Source organism: Penicillium nucicola (genome assembly GCF_028828085.1).
Source record: "Penicillium nucicola strain IBT 29836 chromosome Unknown utg000001l, whole genome shotgun sequence".
NCBI lineage: Eukaryota > Fungi > Ascomycota > Eurotiomycetes > Eurotiales > Aspergillaceae > Penicillium > Penicillium nucicola.
Window position 1 is genome coordinate 2,398,901 of NW_026643125.1, and position 19,625 is coordinate 2,418,525.

The 19,625-nt window shown below is 50.0% G+C and overlaps 8 protein-coding genes across 8 annotated transcripts; 5 read left to right on the plus strand and 3 right to left on the minus strand.

Moving 5' to 3' along the window:
* Positions 1 to 1,339: 1,339 nt before the first annotated feature.
* N7511_000898 (FACT complex subunit POB3) lies at positions 1,340 to 3,587 on the plus strand (the record flags this gene model as incomplete). Its single annotated transcript, XM_057123323.1, has 6 exons — positions 1,340 to 1,345; positions 1,443 to 1,582; positions 1,763 to 1,985; positions 2,039 to 2,793; positions 2,841 to 3,279; positions 3,330 to 3,587. 6 exons carry the CDS (start codon positions 1,340 to 1,342, stop codon positions 3,585 to 3,587), a joined length of 1,821 nt encoding a protein of 606 aa, XP_056989056.1.
* Positions 3,588 to 4,364: 777 nt separating this feature from the next.
* On the plus strand, positions 4,365 to 5,959 carry aspB (septin AspB; the record flags this gene model as incomplete). The annotated part of the gene is made up of 4 exons (XM_057123324.1): positions 4,365 to 4,368; positions 4,459 to 4,749; positions 4,806 to 5,272; positions 5,321 to 5,959. 4 exons carry the CDS (start codon positions 4,365 to 4,367, stop codon positions 5,957 to 5,959), a joined length of 1,401 nt encoding a protein of 466 aa, XP_056989057.1.
* A 642-nt stretch (positions 5,960 to 6,601) lies between these two features.
* Positions 6,602 to 7,880, minus strand: N7511_000900 (uncharacterized protein; the record flags this gene model as incomplete). The annotated part of the gene is made up of 3 exons (XM_057123325.1): positions 6,602 to 6,973; positions 7,106 to 7,486; positions 7,563 to 7,880. The coding sequence occupies 3 exons, from the start codon at positions 7,878 to 7,880 to the stop codon at positions 6,602 to 6,604; spliced, it is 1,071 nt and encodes a 356-aa protein (XP_056989058.1).
* Positions 7,881 to 8,880: 1,000 nt separating this feature from the next.
* Positions 8,881 to 11,039, plus strand: N7511_000901 (uncharacterized protein; the record flags this gene model as incomplete). Its single annotated transcript, XM_057123326.1, has 6 exons — positions 8,881 to 8,889; positions 8,914 to 8,999; positions 9,077 to 9,132; positions 9,231 to 9,661; positions 9,714 to 10,023; positions 10,078 to 11,039. 6 exons carry the CDS (start codon positions 8,881 to 8,883, stop codon positions 11,037 to 11,039), a joined length of 1,854 nt encoding a protein of 617 aa, XP_056989059.1.
* Positions 11,040 to 11,486: 447 nt separating this feature from the next.
* N7511_000902 (splicing factor u2af large subunit) lies at positions 11,487 to 13,555 on the minus strand (the record flags this gene model as incomplete). The annotated part of the gene is made up of 6 exons (XM_057123327.1): positions 11,487 to 11,969; positions 12,020 to 12,600; positions 12,647 to 13,274; positions 13,327 to 13,352; positions 13,408 to 13,441; positions 13,490 to 13,555. The coding sequence occupies 6 exons, from the start codon at positions 13,553 to 13,555 to the stop codon at positions 11,487 to 11,489; spliced, it is 1,818 nt and encodes a 605-aa protein (XP_056989060.1).
* Positions 13,556 to 13,604: 49 nt separating this feature from the next.
* N7511_000903 (8-oxoguanine glycosylase OGG1) lies at positions 13,605 to 14,972 on the plus strand (the record flags this gene model as incomplete). Its single annotated transcript, XM_057123328.1, has 3 exons — positions 13,605 to 13,699; positions 13,746 to 14,503; positions 14,551 to 14,972. The coding sequence occupies 3 exons, from the start codon at positions 13,605 to 13,607 to the stop codon at positions 14,970 to 14,972; spliced, it is 1,275 nt and encodes a 424-aa protein (XP_056989061.1).
* A 695-nt stretch (positions 14,973 to 15,667) lies between these two features.
* Positions 15,668 to 16,455, plus strand: N7511_000904 (40S ribosomal protein uS15; the record flags this gene model as incomplete). Its single annotated transcript, XM_057123329.1, has 4 exons — positions 15,668 to 15,869; positions 15,933 to 15,965; positions 16,174 to 16,220; positions 16,282 to 16,455. 4 exons carry the CDS (start codon positions 15,668 to 15,670, stop codon positions 16,453 to 16,455), a joined length of 456 nt encoding a protein of 151 aa, XP_056989062.1.
* A 653-nt stretch (positions 16,456 to 17,108) lies between these two features.
* N7511_000905 (fanconi-associated nuclease 1) lies at positions 17,109 to 19,529 on the minus strand (the record flags this gene model as incomplete). Its single annotated transcript, XM_057123330.1, has 3 exons — positions 17,109 to 17,618; positions 17,685 to 19,020; positions 19,075 to 19,529. 3 exons carry the CDS (start codon positions 19,527 to 19,529, stop codon positions 17,109 to 17,111), a joined length of 2,301 nt encoding a protein of 766 aa, XP_056989063.1.
* Between the last annotated feature and the right edge of the window lie 96 nt (positions 19,530 to 19,625).

A 19,625-nucleotide genomic window follows, 5' to 3' on the forward strand; every position in this document is an offset into this window, starting at 1 on the left:
TGTAGTCTAGTTGAAATGGTTGAAAGTGAGTGTGTGAAGGGCAGGGATTAAGAATCCAGGGCCGTCAGGCCGCAACGCGTGGAAAGAAAGGAATGTAAAGAATGTGGCATAAAAAAGATCCAAAGGAATGTAAATGAATGTATCGAGACCAAAGCCTCTCTGCCCGAGGAAATCAACGAATGACTAGAGGTGAAGAGAAGAGAAGACCCAGGGGGGCGTGTTTTTGCCAAATGAAACACTTGCATTACCCAAACGTATCCAAATTTACCAATTTTACGGGACTCCCGGCTCGACCCAAGGTCGACCGAACATTTGAGCCAATCAGAGGTGCGGGTTGGCTGGCTACCGTGGGTGGAGACCGCTGAACCGTGGATAATGCTCTATCAGTCCACCATGATGGACCTTGGAATCATCATGTTCAAGTATAGAGCTCCGGAAAATAGCCAGCAAACATGAGCGATTGCACAAGAAACATGTATTGGACCTTGCCAATTGTCAACTCATTCCATTCTAACCCTACTAGGACAGGGGACTCGGAGTAGAATGAGGATCTACAATACAGCACTAATTTGCCGGTAATGAGGTGGTATCAGCACTGTCTTTCCCCTGTGAAGTCATGTCCCAGCCTCGATCAGCAGTGCAATGTTATCATACCATACACCTACTGTAGCATGTTATAACTGATCAATGTTCCTACTCTATCTTCATCTTTCAACCATCCGCCACCCAAAACGTTGCGCTAAAACATCAGGTGGATCTGTCTCAGACTTGATCCGACTTGATCCAGCCCCGCGTTCGTTTCGCTTAATATAGAATTGAGGCCCACGATCTCGTTCGGTTTGCGCAATAGACACGCACTCGTATGGGGCGTATATCCTTGATTGGTATGTTTGAAATCCACATGCAGGATAGATTGTGGCTTATCCTTTGATATATACCGTCTCACCGCACAGTTCCAATTCCCGAGATATATATGCTAGTATCTGACTGGCTGTAATTATGCTCATTGTCTATGCACAAGCATCTAGGTAGCAACATTTCTCCTCGGAATCTCTGATTTGGAGATCCAACGTAAGATCCACGGGATCTCAGATTCTGTGGAGAGGCTTGCTCGGCAACAGTCAACATCGAAATGTGGGAGCTGAGCATTGGCAAGATACTCGCGCCCTGATCGGTCAGACGATGGTAGTTCCACTCTGAGACAGCTGTCACAATCTACTGTGCAATGGTCGAGATGTAAAGAATTTGGGGTTGCCGTTTGATATCTCGATTGTCGACTGTTTATATATTTCCAAGGTTGTGCTGAGCTCGCTTCATAATCACACCAAACCATATAAATATGAAGGTTCAATAGAAGTATCCTTATTCAAATATACCATAAAATCTAACGTGAATACAAAGATATACAACAACGTTACGTTCACCTAGCCCGCAAACTAAAGGGAGAGACAAAAAGAGTTGAAACCCAGCGCCGATATTCCATCTATGCCTCAGGTGTCAACACTAACCACTTTTGGCTTGAAGTGGCCGCCTCCCTACGGCGCGCCGCAACGCGAACTCCAGAAACTGAAATCTTAAAGCTGTCACTTCAGCTCTCTCTCGCCTTCCATCCCCCATCTTCATCGCACCTCCTAACCATTTTACTCACAATATCTACAATTTACCAATTTGACTGACACGACCCCACGAAATCTGCAATCTCCACCATGTAAGATCCTTGCGCAGGAATCTTGCCTCGGGGCCGACACTGACCATTCCGTAGGGAGAGCTTTGACAACATCTACCTTGACCTCTCCAAGCTCCCTGGAAAGTGCAAGCTTGCCGACAGTGGTCTGGGATGGCGTCCTTCTGGCGGAGGTGACACTTTCACTCTGGACAGCAACAACATTGGCGCAGCTCACTGGAGTCGCGCGGCGAAGGGCTTTGAACTGAAGATCCTGTCGCGATCATCAGGAGTCATCCAGCTGGATGGTTTTGACCAAGAAGTATGTCCCACTGATATTCGGGGTCCATTAGCTAGGTGGCTGACTGTCTACAGGACTTGGACCGTGTAAGCAAGGCCTTCAAAGTCTGGTATGGTATCAACGTGGAGACTCGCGAGCACGCAATCCGAGGATGGAACTGGGGTAAGGCAGAGTTCACAAAAGCAGAGCTTGCCTTCAACGTGCAAAACCGACCCGCTTTCGAAGTCCCTTACTCCGAAATTTCAAACACCAACTTGGCCGGACGAAACGAGGTTGCCATTGAATTTGCGCTTGGTGTCGGCGAAGGAGCCGAGGCCACCGAGAAGCCTGGAAGCACAAAGAACCGCGGCCGCAAAGCCGCTGCGGGTCCCGACGAGTTGGTCGAAATGCGATTCTACATTCCCGGAACAGCTGTGAAGAAAGAGAAGACCGAAGGCGCCGAGGGCGAAGAAGAGGAGAACGACGAAGAAGTTGAGGAACAAAATGCGGCCAACCTCTTCTACGAGACTCTCATGGATAAGGCTGAGATTGGTGACGTCGCTGGAGATACCTTTGCTACCTTCCTGGATGTTCTGCACCTTACCCCCAGAGGCCGTTTCGATATCGACATGTACGAATCGTCCTTCCGGCTACGCGGCAAGACATACGACTACAAAATCCAATACTCGGCCATTAAGAAGTTCTTCCTTCTTCCCAAGAACGATGATACCCACACACTTATCGTGCTCGGCCTTGATCCTCCCCTTCGTCAAGGTCAGACCCGTTATCCATTCCTGGTCATGCAGCTGAAGCTGGACGAGGAAATCAGCCTTGAAATTAACATGACAGAGTCAGTATTCTACTCTGGTTGTGTAACATGTGCTAATCAGTCTATAGGGACCTCATGCAAAACCAGTACAAGGACAAGTTGCAAGCACACTACGAAGAGCCCATTCACCAGGTTGTGACCAAGGTCTTCCGCGGTCTGTCTGGAAAGAAGGTCATCATGCCCTCGAAGGACTTTGTCAGCCACCACGGCCACCATGGTGTGAAGTGCTCCATCAAGGCCAACGAGGGTCTTTTGTACTTCTTGGACAAGAGCCTGATGTTCGTTCCCAAGCCCGCAACTTACATCCAGATGGAGAACATTGCCATTGTCACGATGTCCCGTGTTGGTGGTGCTGTCTCCGCCAGCCGCACCTTTGATATCACCGTCAGCCTGAAGGGTGGCTTGGGCGAGCATCAGTTCAGCAACATTAACCGTGAGGAGCAAAAATCGCTTGAGGACTTCTTCAAGGCGAAGAACATTCGCATCAAGAACGAGATGGCCGAGGAGGTATGTTTCTTTCCTTCCCACCCTACGACCCGTGCTAAGACTACATCTAGGCTTCTGGACTTATTGCTGCCGCTCTTGAGAATGATGCTATGATGGGATCCAGTGACGAAGAGGCCCGACCTGACCGTGGATCTGCCGATGAAGATGAGGAGTCCGTCGACGAGGACTTTGATGCTTCTTCTGACTCCGATGTGGCCGAGGAGTTCGACTCTGACCACGAGAGCAGCGGTGGCAGTGACGTTGAAATGGGCGATGCTTCCGATGGTGAAGATCAGCGACCAGCCAAGAAGAGCAAGACCGATAATTAAGGGTTGTATAGCATCAAAATACCAACATGTTTCCTACTCCAACCGCAGTAAACAATCGAAGTATAAAATCGGGTGGATCTCACGTGAACAGTGGGGCCTTAACCCCTGATCTCAGCACTCAGGAGAACCTGCTATCTGGCAAGACAGTCCTGTACAGTCTTGAGTCCCGGATTCTACGCAAATTGGTCTGGGAACTACCTGCTATTGGGCCTACTTGGGCTTCCTGCAGGCTGTAGTCCAAAGAGCAATTGACGGTGTGGCATGCCATCAATAACCACGCCATAGACAATCAATAAAGCAAATAGCAAGCAATGCATATGAGACGAGTCTACTCGAAATCAGACCTATCTGTACAGGGCTCTTACATATCTACTAACTAAGTAGTCTAACGTATAAGTGAACTTAACTGGGGGGAAGGGGACGCGGATCCAAACCAACTCCAGAATAGCTGGGCCCGACCTCTCATCTCCCCCCTTTCTTTCCCTAGTCACTCTCCCTCCAACCTTCTCTTCTCTTTCTGTTTTGTCCTTCGCTTGAATTTCAAGAGCTTCTCTGGTCCTTCGCTTAACTGATTTGTTATACCTACCCCCCTTTTTTTGATTTCAGGTACGATCCCCCTGGACTTCTCTCATTTCTCCCTCTTCCCCCCCGATTTTTTCTCCTATCGCGACATTTCGACCCCACTGAACCATTGGAACCAATTCAGAGATTGACATCAACTAGGGGATTTTAATACGCAGTTTTCGATTTCTTCAATACCCCCTTCAGATTCTCGCAATGTGTAAGATTTCCTGTCGCTGGAGCCGTGATCGGGAGAAACAATCCATCCCGGACAGGCTCCCTCCAGACAATATGCTGATAGGTTCTCAAGCTTCGCCGGTTGCGAACGGTTCCCCCGTCGCGTCTCCGGTCGCGTCTCGGGACTCGCCCACCCCCAGCAACAGCATGGATTTGCCTTTTGTCGAGCGCAGCAACCCCATGGGCTCCGGCAATGCCCAAACCGTCACCTCTCGCGACCCCAAGGCTGCAGCTCAAGCCGCCACCGATATGAAGAACGTTGTTCGCCGCAAGTTGACTGGATACGTCGGTTTCGCCAACCTGCCCAACCAGTGGCACCGCAAGAGTGTTCGCAAGGGCTTCAACTTCAATGTGATGGTTGTTGGTAAGTGGGGGGAATCATACGATCAGCCAAACCACCCAATGCTCACACAAAACCAGGTGAATCCGGTCTCGGAAAGTCCACTCTTGTGAACACACTGTTCAACACCTCGCTCTACCCCCCTAAGGAGCGCACCGGTCCCAGCGCCGATATCATCCCCAAGACCGTGGCAATCCAATCGACCAGTGCCGACATTGAGGAGAACGGCGTCCGTCTCCGTCTCAGCGTGATCGATACCCCCGGATTCGGTGACTTTGTCAACAACGATGACTCGTGGCGCCCAATTGTCGAGAACATCGAGCAGCGCTACGATACCTACCTCGAGGCCGAGAACAAGGTCAACCGCAGCAACATTGTCGACAACCGCATCCACGCCTGTGTCTACTTCATTCAGCCCACCGGCCACTCCCTCAAGCCCCTGGACATTGAGGTTATGCGCCGTCTTCACACCAAGGTTAACTTGATTCCCGTCATTGCCAAGGCTGATACCTTGACCGACGAAGAAGTTACCGCTTTCAAGCAGCGTGTATGTTGGATGCAATCCAGTTAAGACTGCCTAGGCTAATTTATCTAGATCCTTGCCGATATCGAACAACACTCCATCCAGATCTTCGAGGGTCCCCGCTACGAGCTCGACGATGAGGAGACCATTGCCGAGAACCAGGAGATCATGTCCAAGGTTCCTTTCGCCGTTGTTGGTGCTAACTCTGAGGTTTCCACCGCTGACGGTCGCAAAGTCCGCGGCCGTAGCTACCCCTGGGGTATTATCGAAGTCGACAACGAGGAGCACTGCGACTTTGTCAAGCTGCGCCAGATGCTGATCCGCACCCACATGGAGGAACTCAAGGAGCACACCAACAACTTCCTGTACGAGAACTACCGTTCCGACAAGCTCACCCAGATGGGTGTTGCTCAGGACCCCAGCGTTTTCAAGGAGGTCAACCCTGCCGTGAAGCAGGAGGAGGAGCGCGCTCTCCACGAGCAAAAGCTGGCCAAGATGGAAGCCGAAATGAAGATGGTCTTCCAGCAGAAGGTCGCCGAGAAAGAAAGCAAACTCAAACAGAGCGAAGACGAACTCTACGCCCGACACCGCGAGATGAAGGATCAACTAGATCGCCAGCGCGGAGAACTCGAGGAGAAAAAGAATCGCCTCGAAAGCGGACGCCCCATCGAAGAGAAGGGAGGCAAACGCAAGGGCTTCTCTCTTCGCTAATGTCTATGTCTATTACTCTCTCAGCCGCTGCTCGGTCTCTGCTTTCGTCTGGTCTATATTCCACACATCCCGAGACCCTCTCACTCATTCCCTTTTTATTTTTTTCCTTAACTTGTCCATCACACTCCCTTATCCCCTAACGCAACAGCTTTCTCACTGGTTGGGCCCATGCACCGAAAAGAATGGTTTTTTTCTGATTGATTGATAATACGACCCTGCGAGGGTCGGCCTGGGACCTTTTCACTTCTTGTGATGTACTTTTTGCTACGCCATATCTTGTCTTGCCGCTTTTCTGTGTGCCCTATTACCCGCTCATTTCGTTATTTTTCTTACCTTTTGGGACATTTGGTTGTTCGCCGCTTGTCCGTGTGTTAGTCAATTCAGCGCTTCAGCTTAATATGATCAGTAGATGTGCAATACACGTAGATGTAGTCTGGAGTTTTCAGTGTGGAACTAGACCCAGTGCAAGAAATGCAATCGAAGGAAGTAAGCGCTTCATCCTGCCTTTCTGTATAAAAATTTAAAGGAAGTAAGAGAAACCAATCTATATTCACCTATATACTTCAAAATCTACCAAACAACAACCAAGACAATCAAAGCCAAGAGTCTATAGTCTATAGCCTAGAGTCTAGACTTTAGACTCTAAAGCTTAGAAACCTCAACCCTCTCCCCACTCTCATCAAACTCAATCTTCTTCCCAGAAATCAAACTTTCCTGCAACGCACACCCAATCCGCACAGCAGCAACAGCCCCTTCAAGGGACATAGGCGCCGGCAAGTTATCAAGACAAGCAGCTGTAAACTCATTCGCCTCCGTAACAAACGCCTCGCGGAATCGGCCATAGTAGTCAGGCGGGATCTCACGACGCACGCCCGTCGACTCGAACAAATTCACCAGGTTCGATTGCGGCTGGGTGTTGACGGCGATTTGACCGTTTGTGCCAAACACTTCCGTGCAGTCCATTTGGCCGGCTGCCATCATGCGCGAGCAGTATAGTTGAGCGATTTTCCCGCCCTAATCAGTTAGTACCTTATAAAACCACATGATTTAAAACAGATATAGAGATGCAGCGAGGCACGATTAGGCCAGGTAAGGTAACATTAAGTCAGGCAAGGGAAGGGAAAGGAAGGAAAGGGGGGAACATACATAAAACTCAATAATTCCAACAGCATTATCGCGATCATTATGCTTCCTCAGATCAGGTTGCACAGCCGTAATGCCAACAGCCGTAACCGACTTGACGCGACTGTCCTCGCCAAAGAACCAAAGCGCAAGATCGATATCGTGAATCGAGCAGTCGACAAAAATGCCCCCCGAGAACTCAGCATAAGCGACGAAAAAGCCGCTCGGATCGAGCTTGTCGCAGGTCTGCGAGCGGAAGACGGACGGCGTGCCGATGTCGCCGTTGGCCATGCGCTTGTAAGCGTCGCGGTATGAGGCGTCGAAGCGGCGCGAGAAGCCGCAGATTACTTTCTGGTCGGGGTTCTTCTTTTGGGATTTCCTGTAGGCGTCGACGACTGACTGGGACTGTTCATGGATGTTAGCTTTTTGCGGAGCTCGCTTTTAGAAATGCATGTCTAATGCAGGCTGTTTATTTACGCACCACCTCGGGACTGGTGCTTAAGGGCTTCTCGCAGAGAACGTGCTTGCCTGCTTCGATGGCTTTGATGGCTTGCTCGGCGTGGACGGTCGTGGCGGATGCAACGACAATGGCTTGCAGGGTCTTTTCTTGGGCTAGCATGTCGTCGAAGGAGAGGTATGTGCGGCAGCCGAATTCTTTCTTTGCGGCGTCTAGTTCGGCTTGCACTGGTGAGGTCACGGCGATGAGTTCGGCGCGTGGTGTGAGGGTTGCGAAGTGGCGGGCGTGACGCATGCCCATGCGGCCGATGCCTGCGACTGCTACTTGGAGCTTTTCGGACATTGTGGATGCTTGGAGATGGAGATGGAGAGGGAGGCTGTGGATGATAAGGAAAGAAAGAACAATTGAGGAGTGAGGAGTGAGAAACTCGTTGGAAGTGGTCTTTAACTTATAGCTGCACCCTGCAATTATTTTCTGAGCTCTCACCCTTGGAAGCTGTGTAGTGTCGATCCCGCCGGATGTGGTAGTTCTTCGGCGACGCTTACTTTGGTCTTTGCTCCACATTTCCCCCGCATTTGCGGTCTTGCCTTTTTTGGTAAGTTCATTTGCCTTTTTATAGATTCTGGGGTTATTCCACGGGTTATTCTGGCTTCCTACAGTATGTGGCTTACCCTGAGCTGACCAATAGGCGACGATTACCTGATCAGGTAATTATCCCCTTCTGCATACTGTACGCCGAGAAAGCTGGAATCCGAATTCCTTTGCATTGGATCTGATTTCAACATTGGATTTGATTTGGTCTGCGTCGAATTCAGAGATCTATGTATATGCTCTCAAGTCCACTCGTAAATATTCATACTTGATCCATGCTTGTTGTGCCCAGCTTACTATTCAATCTTCAATGATCAATAAGTTATGTCAATGCTATCAAGATAGCAATATGACTCGGACTAGGGATAACAAAATCGTCCTACCTATCCATAGATGCAAGTTCAATTGTAAAAGTAGAAGAGTCTATTCAAAATTATATTCCATGGAAGTTCGTAGGACAGAAAATGACGGAGCGTCGAAGACGGAGCAACCCCGGATTCCCCGCACTTGAGTTATGGGGTTGGTGGCGCCGAGAGTTGCCTTCACCTGTCTACATATCTCAACTCTTTGCTTCATCTTCAAAAATCATACGATGCGCAAGACAATTCCCTGGTGAGGTCCCTTGGGTATCTTGAATCTCCACAATTAAACCACTAACATTGTGCCCGAACAGCCAGGAATGCCGTCGTGAGTCCCTACTCATTGGCATGTATCTACTGTATATTGACTGATCACTTCCTCACAGACCGCCATGTCAAGTGTAAGTGTCAGTGTCCAATCACAGTCACTGATAATCTTTGAGCCGTACCGCGCTCAGTTCCGAGACTCTGGTCAACCACCTGACACATTACAGGTGACGGCACAAAGCCGGTATGTCGGCGTTGTGAGCGTTCGGACTCGTCGTGCGTCTGGCAGGCTATTCCGTCTGGATTTCGTCATGGCTCTAGTGCCCGATATGATACCGACTTTGCCGATGATCAGGTTTGGGTGCCGGTTGCTCAAGGTGAGTTGCAATCTTGTCTGGTGTTGTGCACTCGCTCCACCAGTATAGTCTGTGTCATGACGTAGAATTGTTGAAAAATTATTGTTGACAAGGAATAGTCGATGACAAGTATGTCGATGAAACGGCCGAGATTGCACGAGGCTATCTCGACTTGGGCGAAGTGTCACCAAGGACGGTTCAACGACACCAAAGTCACTCATCTGTAAATGAGCAGCTACACAAAGCCACGCCAGATTCTTCTGTCCCCAAGCAATGTATTAGGAATGATACATCTGAATGTTATTCGTCCGAGCACTGCTTTCCTCAACAACAAGATGATATTCTTGCAACTTACTCACCTTACAACTCACAACATTCGCCGACGAACAACTCTTCTCTGTCTTCATCCCCTCATGTGTCCCATGGTAGCCATAATAGTCATGCATCGATTGCCTCACTGGATCTCATACCGGCAGAAATACCGCAAATCTATTTCGACGAGCAGGAGGCATGTCTCATGCGGTATTTCGCGGTTCAGCTTGGGCATTGGGTAAGTAAACACGATCAAAAAATACTGAATATCTATCTGATTCATTGAACAGTTCGACATATGCGACGGGGAAAGGCATTTTGCTTGTACCGTTCCAATGCGAGCACGCACATGCCCACCTCTGCTCAATGCAATCTGCACAGTCGCAGCAAGACACCTGAGTCGAATCAAGAAGTACTATGTCGGCAATCACGTTGTATACGGAGGAAAGTCTCTTCCAAGTCTCACATCCGCCACAGCCATTGAATACCACAACCGATGCATCTCATATTTCGTCTCTCTATCTGACCACTCACGAGAATCTCAAGATGAGAACCTACTCGCAGCCGCAGTGATACTACGTTTCTACGAAGAAGTAGACAGTCAGTCATAATATCTCCTCCTACACCCCCTCATAACACTAACAACATGAATAGTCCCCTCAATGGGCGAAGACACCGAGTCAGCCCTCCGCGGCATCCAAATCTTCCTCGACGCCCAAGCAATCCCAGCAGTATCAGGAACAGGCCTCCGCCACGCCGCATACTGGATAGCGCTCCGACAAGAAATCATAACCTGCTTCTCCAAGCAACGCCCCTTCCGACTCCCCCTAGGACCCTGCGATCCCTACCGCAGCTTCGAACCAGCAGACGACTACGTCTGGGCCGACAGACTAGTAATCCACTGCGCAGACGTCCTCCAATTCTGCTTCGGCTCCGAAGACGAAGAACCCACCACGCCCAACTCATTTCCCCACTACCAGTACCCCAACAACCACACCCACCACAGACACCCAACAACAGAAGCAGAAACCCGCCTCGCCCACTACGATGCCCTGGTATCATTCTCTACCTTCTGGAAAACCCTAGGCCCCCAATCCTTCAAACCAATCTACAGCCGCGCCGCAGACCCAGCAAACGGCCAAATCTTCCCGGAACTGTGGTACTTGAACAACTGCCACGTCGCCGGCCTCCAGCATCTAGAGCTAGCACGCATCCTGCTGGCAGTGTATAACCCGCGCCTGCCAAGACTCGGACCCGGGCAGCGCACAGCAATGCGATCAGTTGACGAGGAGATTCGCGCGATTGTATTGCGGCTTTGCGGAATTGCCTTGTCGAATTTGCATAGTCCGCCCGGCCTTGTCACTGCTAGTGCTGCTATTGGGATGTGTGGGGATCGGTTTTCGAGGCGCGAAGAGCAGGTTGCGCTTCTTGGGGTTTTGGTTATGCTTGAGGATGAATATGGGTATCCTACTTCTAGTATGAGGGAGCAATTGGGGTTGGCTTGGGGGTGGGAGGGGGGGGGGAGGGGGAGAGGATGGAGGTTGGTTTATGAATTTAATATCAGGACTATGACTATGCCATGTTTAGAGGCTTGTATGGTGGGTTGGTTGATGTGATGAGGTGAGTAGCTGGAACTGCTAGAACTCTGGAATTAGGGCTTGCGGGTCCAGGGTAAGTCGCGCCGAGGCTAGCCAACGGGAGAGTTGCCGTTCTGAGAGACCATTTCCCCGCGAAACTTTAGCTCTGGGGTCACTTCTAAGGAAAGCTATCGGGTCAAGCATGACTGTTCATTTCCTCAATCCAATAATTATAGTTTAACTTCTGGCTTGTTCCTTGCTCGGTGTTGTAATCTACGGCCCCAGATTGATTACGATGAATATAATCATGTTCAATAGGCACTCCGAAGAGTTACCATCCATTGACCCGAGTATGATGTGAGCATTTTTGATATGGTACACATACGAGATCCACCCTGCTCCTAAAGCAACTGGCCCCGAGAAAAAGAAAACACGCCTGCATCAAAGGAAAAAAAAAGATAGAAAAAAGAGCACAATGGTCCCAGATTACCAGGCCTCGGTATCAAAGTTCTCCTCGCCAAAGTACGAGGCAACAACTGTTCGGTCTGAGAACTTACGACCAGCCAGCGCCTTCAGGGCACCGGTGGCTGACTCGGCCTTGTCGAACTTGACGTAAATCTTTCCGGCACCGTGGCCGCGGCGGGGGACCTTGAGGGCGAGGACTTGTCCGAACTTGGAGCACTCTTCGCCTACGTCTTCGCGGATTTCTTCGTAGTCCTCGTCGTTGAGGAGCTCGTCAAGGGTGACCATGTTAAGGAGTTGCAGGACGCGGGTGGTCTCCAGGTCCTGGGATGTGGTCTTGGCGAACATTTGCATGGCATTGACGCCCATGTCCAAGCCGGAGGCTTGGGTGGTTCCGATGCTGGCGCGGACGACCTTGAGGTGGCGGTCGCCCAGTTCCATGCCGTTCAACCCTTCCACGGCAATGGGGGTGGCGGCTGGGTCGGCGTATTCACAGAAGGCGATGCCCTAGAAAGGTTAGCAATGATGCACGGAATCAAATTAGAATCAAAACTCACCCGAGACTCCTCGGTGGAGGCATCCTTGACCAGGACGAAGGACTTGAGCTCGCCGAATGACTTGAGCAGCATTGTGACGGGCTCCTCGGGGATGTAGGCGGGAATATTGGAAACGCAAATTTTGTTGGGTGAGTCGGGAACTTCATTCAACAGAACACCCTCCTGGTAGGGCTGTTCTGCGCCGGTGGGAACAATGTAATCCTTGGGCCGCTTGACATCAAGGCCCTTGTCGCCACTATCTGCCATGGTGATTCCGTCGAAAGCCAATGCAACTGTGGCATCATTGGGGTCCTTAAACTCCAAGAGAGCGAACGACTTGTCCTCGGAGACCTGAGCTGAGATACAGGGATCGACGTTTGAGATCACATTAAGACCATTAAGCTGAAGGTTGAAGAAGGAAATGATGCTTTCGCCCGAGGCACTGGGGGGGAGATTGTGCACGAAGAGACGCTTAGACTGGCGGGAGTTGGAAGGCTTGAGGGCAGCGTTTTCGCTTTCGCCGGTGGGAGGGTTCAAGAAGTCCTTCATGCGGCTGGGATCCATGGGTTGTTGACGGGGAGCTCCGGGAAGAGGGAACATTCCTACAATTGTTAGTCAAAGAAACGCAAAGGAAGTGACGGGACATACCAGAGATCTTTGCTTGCTCGGCCGTTACGTTCTCATATCCAGGAGGCTTGATGTCCCATTGAGTCAGACGACGTTGTCGGACCAGCAAAGAAGGCACATCGGTCAGGTCGGGAGTAGGCTCCTTGCGCCGCGGAGGTGTAGCGCTTCTCTTTCGCTCTCTTCGCTCACGGTCTCCACGATCTCCTCGATCTCCTCGATCTCCACCACCTCGGCCACCGCCTCGTCTGTCATCAAACAAGTCCCGACGGGGTCTATCGTCAAAGTCCCGGCGCCGGCGATCACCCCGTTCACCTCCACGTTCACCGCGCTCAGTGCGTTCAGGACGCTCAGGACGCTCAGGACGCTCGGGACGTTCACCACGTTCACCACGGTCCCAATCTCTCTCATCACGTCGGCCAGAGTAGCGGTCTTCACGTTCGCGGGCACGATAGTCGCGGCTAGATGAGTAGGAGTTAGGCTCGCGCTCGCGGCGGGAATCACCACCACCACGGGAGCCGTGGTGAGGCGATCGTGAACGTCTTCTTTCGCCACGATCACCACGATCACCTCGCTCGGGACGTTCACCACGTTCAGCACGGTCACCTCGTTCGGCGCGGTCACCTCGGTCTCGGTCTCGTCGCTCGTCGCGCTAGAATTGGGTTAATTGCCGTGGTTGCGATCAAAGGCTTGTTAGTACTTACGTAATAATCGCGCGAGCGTCCAGAGTCTGTAAAAAGGATGTTAAAGTGCTATTCAAAAGATGAAGATTCATTGTATCTTACCCCTGGAAGAATAGGTATCGCCGTTCATGTTGAGCTGTGTTGCGGGAATGGAGCTCTTTCGATTGCGAAGGGGAAAACTCACTGTCCGGGAGCTGCGGGCGGTCGGGGCACCACCGCCCGCCGGCTCGACCGGCAGAAACACCCCCATCGAGATAATCGAATCTAGAAACGCAAACAGGTTCTTTCAAGTCGCAAAGATGCCGGCATCAAAGTTGACTGAGTGGCGCAAGCTCCCTTTGAGCTTGAGGGAACTTTGCATAAATACAACTTTGAGATGTGGCCAATCATTTAGGTTCGTCGCAAGCAATTTGCCGCCAAAACTCAGCTAACCTTGTTAGATGGCAACACCTCCCCGACAATAACGAATGGCGATGTGTTCTCTATGGCCGTTTCTTGTCTCTCAAGCAGGACTCTGAATTTTTGTACTATCGCTCAACTCTTCCTCCTCATCCTCACCCCCATCTCGCGTTGCAATCCCTGAAAGATGGCGAAGATCCGCTTGTGCGCATTATCAACCATTACTTCAACCTGACGCCTAGTCTGACCGACCTATATTCCCAATGGTCATTGAACGACCCAAATTTCAAGAAGAAGGCATCGCAATTCACTGGAATTCGAATCATGCGCCAGGATGCCTGGGAGGCACTGGTCTCATTCATTTGCAGTAGCAACAACAACATTGCTCGCATATCACAAATGGTGGAAAAGCTATGCACGATATACGGACAAAGTGTAGCGGAAGTTGATGGCCGAAAGTACTATGACTTCCCAATGCCCGAACGATTGACCGGCTCGAATACGGAAAGCGAGCTTCGCAAGCTAGGGTTTGGATACAGGGCTAGATATATCCATGAGACTGCTCAGACGATAGCTGAAATGCGGGAGAAAGGTTGGCTGGATGCTCTTAGCAACCCCGAGTGTCCTGCATTCGGCGTGGAGCCCAAGACCAGCGGCGACATGAAACCAGAGGGGCGAGATGGTTACCGCGAAGCTCATGAGAAGCTCCTGGAGCTCAAGGGAGTGGGACCAAAAGTGGCTGACTGTGTAAGTTTGATGGGTCTAGGCTGGGGAGAGTCTGTGCCGGTTGATACTCATGGTAAGTGGTCTCAATTGACTGTATAAGTTCTTTCTAACATGCGACAGTATGGCAAATTGCTCAGCGAGACTACCGTTTCGGCAAAAGCTCCAGCAAGACCTTGAACAAGACTACCTACGAGGCTGTTGCAAATCACTTCCGCAAGCTCTGGGGTAAGGAGGCTGGATGGGCTCACAGTGTACTCTTCACGGCGGACTTGCGGACGTTTGCAGACAAACTTGCCGCTACAAAGAAGGTCGATGTGAAGGTGGAAGAAACGAAAACCGAGGTCAAGGTAGAGACTGATGTTACAACTATCCTCGCTGTGAAAGAGCCAAAGGAAGAAGATATGGATGTTAAGGTCAAGGTTGAGGATATAGATGGAGCCATCAAGACACCCCGAGGCAAGAAGCGCAAGGAATCAGTCAGCATAATCCATGCTGCTGATACAACAGACACTCGCAGAATTTCCAAACGGTTACGGCGCTGAACTTTCCAGTGGCCAGGACTGCTGGGTTCCGCTTTGTGCCATGGACATATTTGCATGGAGACTCAAGAGATGAAGTGATATACCATGTCATGGTTCAAAGCAGAACTGTACAATAGAACGAAGATTTAAAATAGATAAAAGATTTTTCATTCAGTATATATAACTATATCGATCAAAGCCTATAACCGCAGTTAGTATAACGGTCAAATAACTCAATGACAAAAGTATTAAAGAATTGAGGTTGATCAGAAGTCCAGGTAGATCATCGAGATGGCATCCGAAAACACCATCTCTGACATAAGAGGTACCAGAAAATAAAGTATAAACAAATGCGTTGTATCATCATGATAAAGAGGTTGGGTTGGTTGAGGGAAAAAAAGTGTAAACTGACCTGATATTGGCGATGATGGGTGCACAGAGACTTAGTCGGCGTGAAAATCGTAAAAGAAAACCCAAGTTGACATGGAAAACATCAATTCCAGTCAACTCGAGCGCAAAAAAAGAATTGCTGAGAGTTGAAGTTGGAAGAAAAGCAAACGCGCGAAGAGATGAAGTTTTCCCGCCGGAGGAAATAAGCGAGACACGTGACCCCACACAGGCCGTCTTCCCGCCCACATCTTCTACTCGGATTTCGATCTCTTCATCCACGCCGACAACCGACCAGATTTCCTCCGCCGGACACATCACCAACCAAAATGGGTCGTCTTCACAGCAAGGGCAAGGGCATTGCCTCCTCCGCCATCCCCTACTCTCGCACCGCTCCCGCTTGGGTTAAGACCACCCCCGACCAGGTTGTTGACCACATCTGCAAGCTGGCCAAGAAGGGTGCCACCCCTTCCCAGATCGGTGTTGTCCTCCGTGACTCCCACGGTGTTGCCCAGGTCAAGATTGTTACTGGTATGGAATCCTGGAAAATCTGCGAGTGAAGAAGGAATTGGGTTGACTAACATTTTGCGACAGGTAACAAGATCCTCCGTATCTTGAAGTCCAGCGGTACGACTCCCTCCACCCGCATAATCACATCCGTCGGGTGAAGAGAGCGAATACTTGTGTGAAGAAAACTTTTCTGGGTGATACCATGAACTGCCACTTTCAAGCGCAATGCTCGACTCTCTCCCTGACACTGGTCGCAGAAATGCACCAGCAATAAAGCCTCTGCTTGGTTTAGAATATCTTGACTGACAGAGAGATTGGAATACAGGCCTCGCTCCCGAACTCCCCGAGGACCTTTACTTCCTGATCAAGAAGGTAAAAATTTTCTCCCTCTGGTTTTCACCTATGAAGAATGTTCTAACCACTCAATTTCTAGGCCGTCGCTGTCCGCAAGCACCTCGAGCGCAACCGCAAGGACAAGGACTCCAAGTTCCGCCTCATTCTCGTCGAGTCCCGTATCCACCGTCTGTCCCGTTACTACAAGACCGTCGGTGTCCTCCCCCCCACCTGGCGCTACGAGAGCGCCACCGCTTCCACCCTTGTCGCATAAGCGAATTTTGGGAGGATGTGTGGTTGACGGAGGGAACCCATCGGAACGTCGTAATTGTCGTATCTGGGGGTTTATCTTCTATTAGATACAAAAAAGGATTACGATTACCATTTGATACCCTGTTCATGAAGATCTAGAATTTCGAGTAGTCGTAGACTGTTGTACGAGCAGAGATATTTGAGATCTATTTGCATCTAGACCTGTAATGATATGCCCTTGGCCACAAATTACAGGGTCTGGGTGCTCTTGGTCTTGCTAGAGCGTCTCACGTCCTTTCGAGGGCTTGTTTGACTTGGGAGTTTCACCTCTTCACCTCACTAACTCCAAATCCTTATAATACCACACTTTTGTAGACGTCAAATGGTTTTAGGGTGGTCTATACTATGACGCGCTCTGCTTAGCGTCAGTATGGGGGCTATCTGCTGCCTCTGAACTGATATTCGTTGGGTTCAAGACACAATATAGGGATGACAGTCTACCTCTCGCTATGCCACCGAGTAAGAACAATACTGATCTTCGGGTATCTGCCCATTTCCAACATGTATGGAAGGTGACTACGAATGCTGATTGAGTCACAAGATCCAGATTCGGTTCGATTCGTTTTGTATTTTGATCTTTCTTTTCATCACCGGAGGTCACAACATTCTTACCATTCATTGAGTTCTGATTTCCCTCGAAACAGCATTGCAAAGTTCAACCTTGACACCCGCAGACAAAAGAATATGAATCCACAGACGTTGAGTATCACTCAGCCGGTCATTCTCCGATTTGACCTCAGAAAACATCACTGTCCGTTTCTCATGGTTCCAAAGGAACAAGTCCGGAATTCCTCCACCACGCTGCTGATATTCTTGTGCCATCACCTTACAAATGGTCGCAAGAGCTTCGCCGCGAAAGCAGTGCACAATCTCAACCAAGTCCTCCAGGTCAAAAGACCAGTCAAGACCGACAGCACACGGTTGGGCTTCGCCCTCCCGAGCATGAATCTCCCGAATGATACGCTCTGCGTCCCCATTCGTAATTTCAACAAGTCGATGATTGATTTCAGATGTTCGAGACGGATAAAAGACATCCGTGTGTAAATCCAACGGACATGTCTGAAACGCCGTCTGGAAGACGTTGGGCACATATGTAAACAGTATATCGTAGAAAAGGTAACCAAACTGCAATTTCGGCGTTAGCTAACAGACCTCAGTCTTCTTCCATACCTCATTGTCCGATATACTCACCAAGGTCCGAACAATACCACCCTCAGAGTGATACCCCTTCCAGCCATGATCGCGGTACCAACTCAAACACATACTCTCGACTCTACACTCGCCTCCTTCCCTCTCATCAACCCAAACAGTGGCCTTACCCTTCTTCGGCCCATCGTCATTATCAATCCGGATGCCCTCAACAACCCGCTCAACCGGCTTCCCAAGCATGACATGTCCGAAATCATGCTGCTCCCGCTTAACAACCCTGAGAGCCTTTTCAAGCTTCGTAATCCGCTTCTGCAAGTCGTAATGGAAGATCAGATGACATAACGGATCTTCCAATCCCAGCTCACACGTCTTCAATGCAATCCTCTTCCAATGCTTCCGCTGGTTCTCCTCGCTGCGATCCCCACTCGGCATCAGAGCAGCCATGTAATGTTCTTCCAGCAAAGCTTTCCGCTGATACCATGCGCCGCGCCGCGCAGCATGGAAGAGTCGTTGAGCGAGGAGTTCTTCGAGAACTTCGTGCTCGCGCTTATGCTCCTTGAATCGGCCGAGCGGATGTAGGCTTTTGTGAATTATGCGGGTGAATACCCATGCGGGTGAGAATCGGCGTAGATAGGCGCCTTCGCCGCTGTCATAGATGCTGTCTTCTTTTTGTTGTTCTTGCTTGACTAGTTCTTTCCATCGCGGGTGGTACTTGTTTGCTAGGTCGATGATATGCTGGAGTGATTCCGTTGTGGGTGGTCCGTTGAATTCGAGGATATTGTCTATCGCGAATTGGGTTTGGATGGCGGCCTCGAATTCTAATAGGGCTTCTCTAGATGCGAATATCGCGTTTGAGCGGCAGACAATGTATTCGGGGAAATTTCTCTTGGTCATTTTGGCCAGGATTATTGTTGTGAGAGATTTTTCTGTCCACTCGGTGGATCTGTAGAAGACTAGATGTACTCGCTCGAAGAGAGCACGGGGGATAGATGAGAGTCGGATACATCCACCCGCGTAATCTAGTATCTTCTGGGTGAAGTGGCCATCTCTGTTGTTCGTGTCTTTGAGTCCTGTTTGTGTTTGGCTTGTTTCAAGTAGACCTGCCAGCAGCTCTTTCTTGGATTTGCCTTGTACCTTGGCTTCTTTTGCAAAGACCTTTAGCTCTTCGAGCAGCAGGAGGGACGACGCTTCTTCTAGTGTTGTTATTTCTTCTGTGCCCTCAGCAAATCTAAATGTTTCCTCGAGATCCTCGTTGGGTAGAGTTCGCTTCATCTGCAGGTCTTCGGCAACTGAGAGCAAATCCGAGATGTCAGAGTAATAGTTCAGTCTGTTGATACGATGCCACGCAGAGGTCTTGCGTAGAAATAGCCTCACGTAGCTTGAAAATTATTAGTATCGATATATAGTTCATTGGACTTAAGAGAGAACATACAGATATTGGGATTCATACGATAGCTCCCGCCAATGTCTGAAGATGTTCATTTCAGCCTCGTCAAATAAATGTGATTCCTCATCCAGCACAGTCTCCAGTGCCAGATTGAACGCATCAACATAAATAGAGCTTTTGCCTCTTTGCCAGACTCCATCTCGTAGTCTCACATGTAATCCAGGCTCAGCGTCATTCTTGGAAGTCTCATACTCCTCAATCGCACCCTCGTCGGTCTTGATAGCAGGAAGTGAAGTTTCGAGATCCGTTTGACTGCTGGGAATATAACCCAGATCCTCTGATACAGGCACAGGCGTATCTCTCGGATCGACCGAAGGACTTGGACTCGGCGGTCGTTTGGTCTCAGGCTCCGCCTCTGCGCTGTCACTCTCGTTCAGCTTCTCAGAATTCCGCCGCCGTTTCACCGGCCGCTGTGTCTCCCAAAATTCCAAAAGTGACATCGTGTCTCGCTTCCATAGCATCCAGTCTCTAACAACCAAAACTCCTCGAAGTATCAAACACGAGGCAGACGTGTCTCGCGAAACTTGGAAACACGA